This window comes from Clytia hemisphaerica, unplaced genomic scaffold, assembly GCF_902728285.1.
Source record: "Clytia hemisphaerica strain Z4C2 unplaced genomic scaffold, Clytia hemisphaerica genome assembly, whole genome shotgun sequence".
Lineage (NCBI taxonomy): Eukaryota > Metazoa > Cnidaria > Hydrozoa > Leptothecata > Clytiidae > Clytia > Clytia hemisphaerica.
In genome coordinates this window covers 284,334-288,161 of record NW_027104412.1, presented here as the reverse complement: position 1 = coordinate 288,161, position 3,828 = coordinate 284,334, and the positions used below count along the sequence as shown (strand labels likewise).

At 35.4% G+C, this 3,828-nt stretch overlaps 1 protein-coding gene across 1 annotated transcript; it reads right to left on the bottom strand.

Moving 5' to 3' along the window:
* On the bottom strand, nucleotides 1-2,665 carry LOC136820252 (protein Wnt-11-like). The gene is made up of 3 exons (XM_067076446.1): nucleotides 2,249-2,665; nucleotides 1,055-1,320; nucleotides 1-655 (listed from the first exon to the last, which is right to left on the bottom strand). The coding sequence occupies exons 1-3, from the start codon at nucleotides 2,565-2,567 to the stop codon at nucleotides 191-193; spliced, it is 1,050 nt and encodes a 349-aa protein (XP_066932547.1). The 5' UTR covers nucleotides 2,568-2,665; the 3' UTR covers nucleotides 1-190.
* Between the last annotated feature and the right edge of the window lie 1,163 nt (nucleotides 2,666-3,828).

The following is a 3,828-nucleotide window of genomic DNA, read 5'->3' as shown; positions in this document are numbered from 1 at the left end:
AAATACAAGTTTATTCTGAAATCTTAAGTTTATATAAATCTTCCATAACAATTAGCACAGAAGTTTTTCTCGCTTTTAAGTGTAAGGAATCCATTATCAACTCAACTGCCATACCTCGTTCCTCCATATCCAATATTTATAACATCCATAAAACGTCGTATTGAGGTTGTGTGTAAGCTGTGAAGAAGTCTCAGCGAAAATCATGCCATGGTATATCTTGAAACGACCGTACAGCCTCATGTGCATATTTGCAAAAATATTTATTAATGGTCTGCACTTGACACTCCCTTTTACTGTTCTCGCCGACGCAGACTTCTTTGAGTTCTGGAATATTTACGTATCCATAATCACAACACATATTGACACAGTTCTCAAATGAGTGGTAGTATTTAGTTTCAATTTCACAAGCTCTACGACCTATACCATTCCAAAGCCAATTCTCATTTTGGTTACAATAATTAAAGCGCCCATCTCGCAATGTGTATACCAGTTTTGATCTTAGTGTTAAGAGTTTTGTAGGTATTTTTTCCTTGGTGTATTTCCGTTTGATACGTTGGTTTTGGTTAATATAAATATCTTTTAAAGATGGTATAACGCCTTTGAGTGGTGATAAGTGTTCACGACCGAATCGTATACGAATCAAACTCTTTACTTTCTACAAACAGAAAAGAAAAATGAAATTTAAGATGCGATTTATTACAAAGGAAATTAACAAAGAAGTTTCAAATTGAGATGAAAGAGAAGAGACATTTCAGAATTTCAATGGAGTCTCCATAACTCGAGCACTCATGGGGAGGACAAATTTTTTCGAGTTAAGAAAATTTCGAAATATGGAAATTGGTTTATAAGGCATTATTAACTGAAAGGACCATGAAACTTGTTCGAATTATAGAGGTTCGAGTTAAAGAGACTGTCGTTTAATTGGCTTAGCCCTACGAAGTCACTGCTAGCACACTTTGTTCGAGGATCCCAACAGCCTATTTTACAATAGACTTGCTATTCCATCGAAAGCAAATGGATTATACAGTAATCTGATTGATAAAGTCTTTCTTACCTGTAAGCCTAGCTCCCGATTATGTTGGTTCAGCAATTTTTGATATCTTGATTTTGAGAATTTTGAGGATGAGAAGAAAGTTCTTATCAATCGTAAGGGAACTTGAGTGTCCAAGTGGTAACAGCCTCCCGATAAAGACCGTCGGCAGTTGTAAATGTCGGTATATTTGCAAGATGAGAATTCGTTACTTTGGCATGCTTTGATGAGATTATATAGCATTCCGGCTGATGTGAATGACATGAGGATAGCATGCTCCTTTGAACCTTCTATAATGAAAAGAAGAAGAAATTTTGCTGAAAGGGTTCCTGTTGCTTTTTTATATATTATGGACTCTTTTGAATGTGCATTTGGGTATGATTGTAGAAGAAGAAGATACTGACCATTGAGCTATCATTGGAGTTTTATGGGTGTAGTAAGAACACACGTTTTAATAGGTAAAATATTTTGGTACAGTGGTTTAGAGATGTTGAAATTTTGCTACTTTTTGTCAATTTTGTTTAATGCTGAGATAAATGCCTTATTTAATTGTACGATAATTAGTCTGACGTCATTATTGTATTATTAATATAACAAACAGAAATATTTCTGATGTAGAACTAACCAAATTACATTTAAGATGGCTCCAAAGTTTACAGACACCCGCAATATTTTTTACGACGAAAACAACATTTTTTTTACTGACATTGTGGGAAAAAATTTCTGATAATGGCTTTCAATTGATAGGAAAACAAGGTATGTTTTGGCTAGCAAATGGACCTAGTGGTTGACCAAAATGGATGTTTCATAGAATTTTACGATCGTTTTTTCTTTCCTAACTACTGAAACTTAATTGTTTTCCCTTTAATGAGCGTGTTACAAAAATTGGTTGTCTCTTTTTTTTGTTATATTATGCCATAGTGTCTAAAATATTTGAATTATTTTTCCTGCTTGAAGAAACTTTTAAGAATTTGATACACACAAGCTACCTCCTGGCTGCAGCCCTTTTACTCGAAACTGTAGTTCAAGAATAATTTTGGCAGTAGGGATAAAATTAAGGAGCCTATAAGAAAATAAATGCTAGGGGTTGGGGTGTACATATTATAGATCAAAGCCGTACCACGTCCCTTATTTTGCTGTTTGCCATTTTATAATAGTGATTATGAGTTGTACAATTTCCTCTGGGAACGAGGTTGCTTAAAGATTTAATCAAATTACCTCTTGGATGAGCAACACCAAACAAAACATTTTTGTTGTTCTTAGCAATTTTATTTGTACAATTCCACCGTGTACCACCAGCACCGTTCTGGAAAGCTTCCTGGCAAAGCTGATGTCCTAACTGATATCCTTCTATCAAATTCTTTACCAAGTTAGTATTCTGGTAACAAAACTCCATTTGTTCTTGGCTAAAATTTGGTTGTGCTTTGCAGAACTTCAAATCCTCTGACAGCGTCGGTAATTGGTAAGATTCTTCAAATCTCAATGATAATAGAATTAAAAGTAGCATTGATTGACTCCTCGATTTGGTTAACATCATGGTGAAAATTCTATCTTTTCGTGGTGATTATCAAAAAGTAAATTACGTTCTAATCCAAATGCAACAACTCTTGTTGGAATCTAAATGACATTGTATATGGTAGCAATGATGTTCCTTTTATAAACATTCTCTCTCCAAAGTTAATGACGGTTTTAATGATGTGATGTCTATCATTATTTTGACGACAAAGAATGGAGAATGGAGAGAATAGAGAGCGGAACTCAATTAAACCATTGGTCGTTGTTTGTCAATTAAGAAAAAAAATGAAGACTGCCTGTACCTATTTATAGAAAGCGTCAATGAGCCATTAGCCAGTATCTGACCATTCTGACAATTTGATAGTTTTGATCAATGAAGTATAAATCCGAAGGGCTAGAAGCGAATCTCCTTGGTAGGTTTGAAGCCAAAAAATCCTACTAAGGTTGCGCGGCCTAGCGCGGCCCGCCTAGTTTTTGCACAAATGCCTGATACAGTGTGTTAGATAGCGGGTTTAATTCCTGGTCGATTCGAGCACCTTTGGGCTTTGGTGAGATAGCTATAACAAAAAGAGAGATCCACGGCTCATTTCGGACTTTAGTAGCAAACTTAGCTAGCTTGACCCTGGCAGGCAACACTGCCGATAAGGGAGTTTGATGTTTGACTTCACTGATGAAGTTCTACGCTACAGTTCTTGGTAGTTCAAAAAGTCTAATCTTCAATTTGATTTTCAATGTGTGATAAAAAAAGCATTCTGAAGGCAAAATTCACTCTTTTTCATGTATAACTTAGAGTAAGGCACTGGCTAGTATTATTTTCTTGAAAAATTGTTTGTGTTCTTGACACACTCTTTTTCTCTTTTCCCGCGGTCTACAACGAACCTTCTGTGTGATGTCTTTTGATGAAAACTGAGCTGTCAACGTGAATACAATGAAAAGCCAATATCATCATTCTTTGTCAAGAGAAAGACGTCGTCAACTTTTTGATGACAATGTTTTTGAGGTATTTGTTCGGCTCCTCCTCCTTTTTTTATAAAGCTGGAATTTCTTTGCAAAGATCTTTCCTAAACCATTCTTTGAAAAAATTCGGAAAATTTCTACTTTTTTTCGGAGAGGATTCCTGACAGGAAGAAGAAAACTTTAGTGTATTAGCCATGGTATTTTCTGGATGGTGCAACATCATTCACTAAGACAGGGGTGAATGCATTAACGAAGGCTTTTCCTTTTCCTGGAATTTTATTCCCGTTTTACAAATCAATTCCTTTTCGAAAACTCACGTACGCTTG

Coding starts and splice junctions, on each gene's coding strand:
- LOC136820252 (XM_067076446.1), bottom strand. CDS start 2,567: ATGATGTTAACCAAATCGAGGAGTCAATCAATGCTACTTTTAATTCTA. Junction 1,321..2,248: donor TGGTGTTGCTCATCCAAGAG/GTAATTTGATTA, acceptor TTTTCATTATAG/AAGGTTCAAAGGAGCATGCT. Junction 656..1,054: donor ATCGGGAGCTAGGCTTACAG/GTAAGAAAGACT, acceptor TTCTGTTTGTAG/AAAGTAAAGAGTTTGATTCG.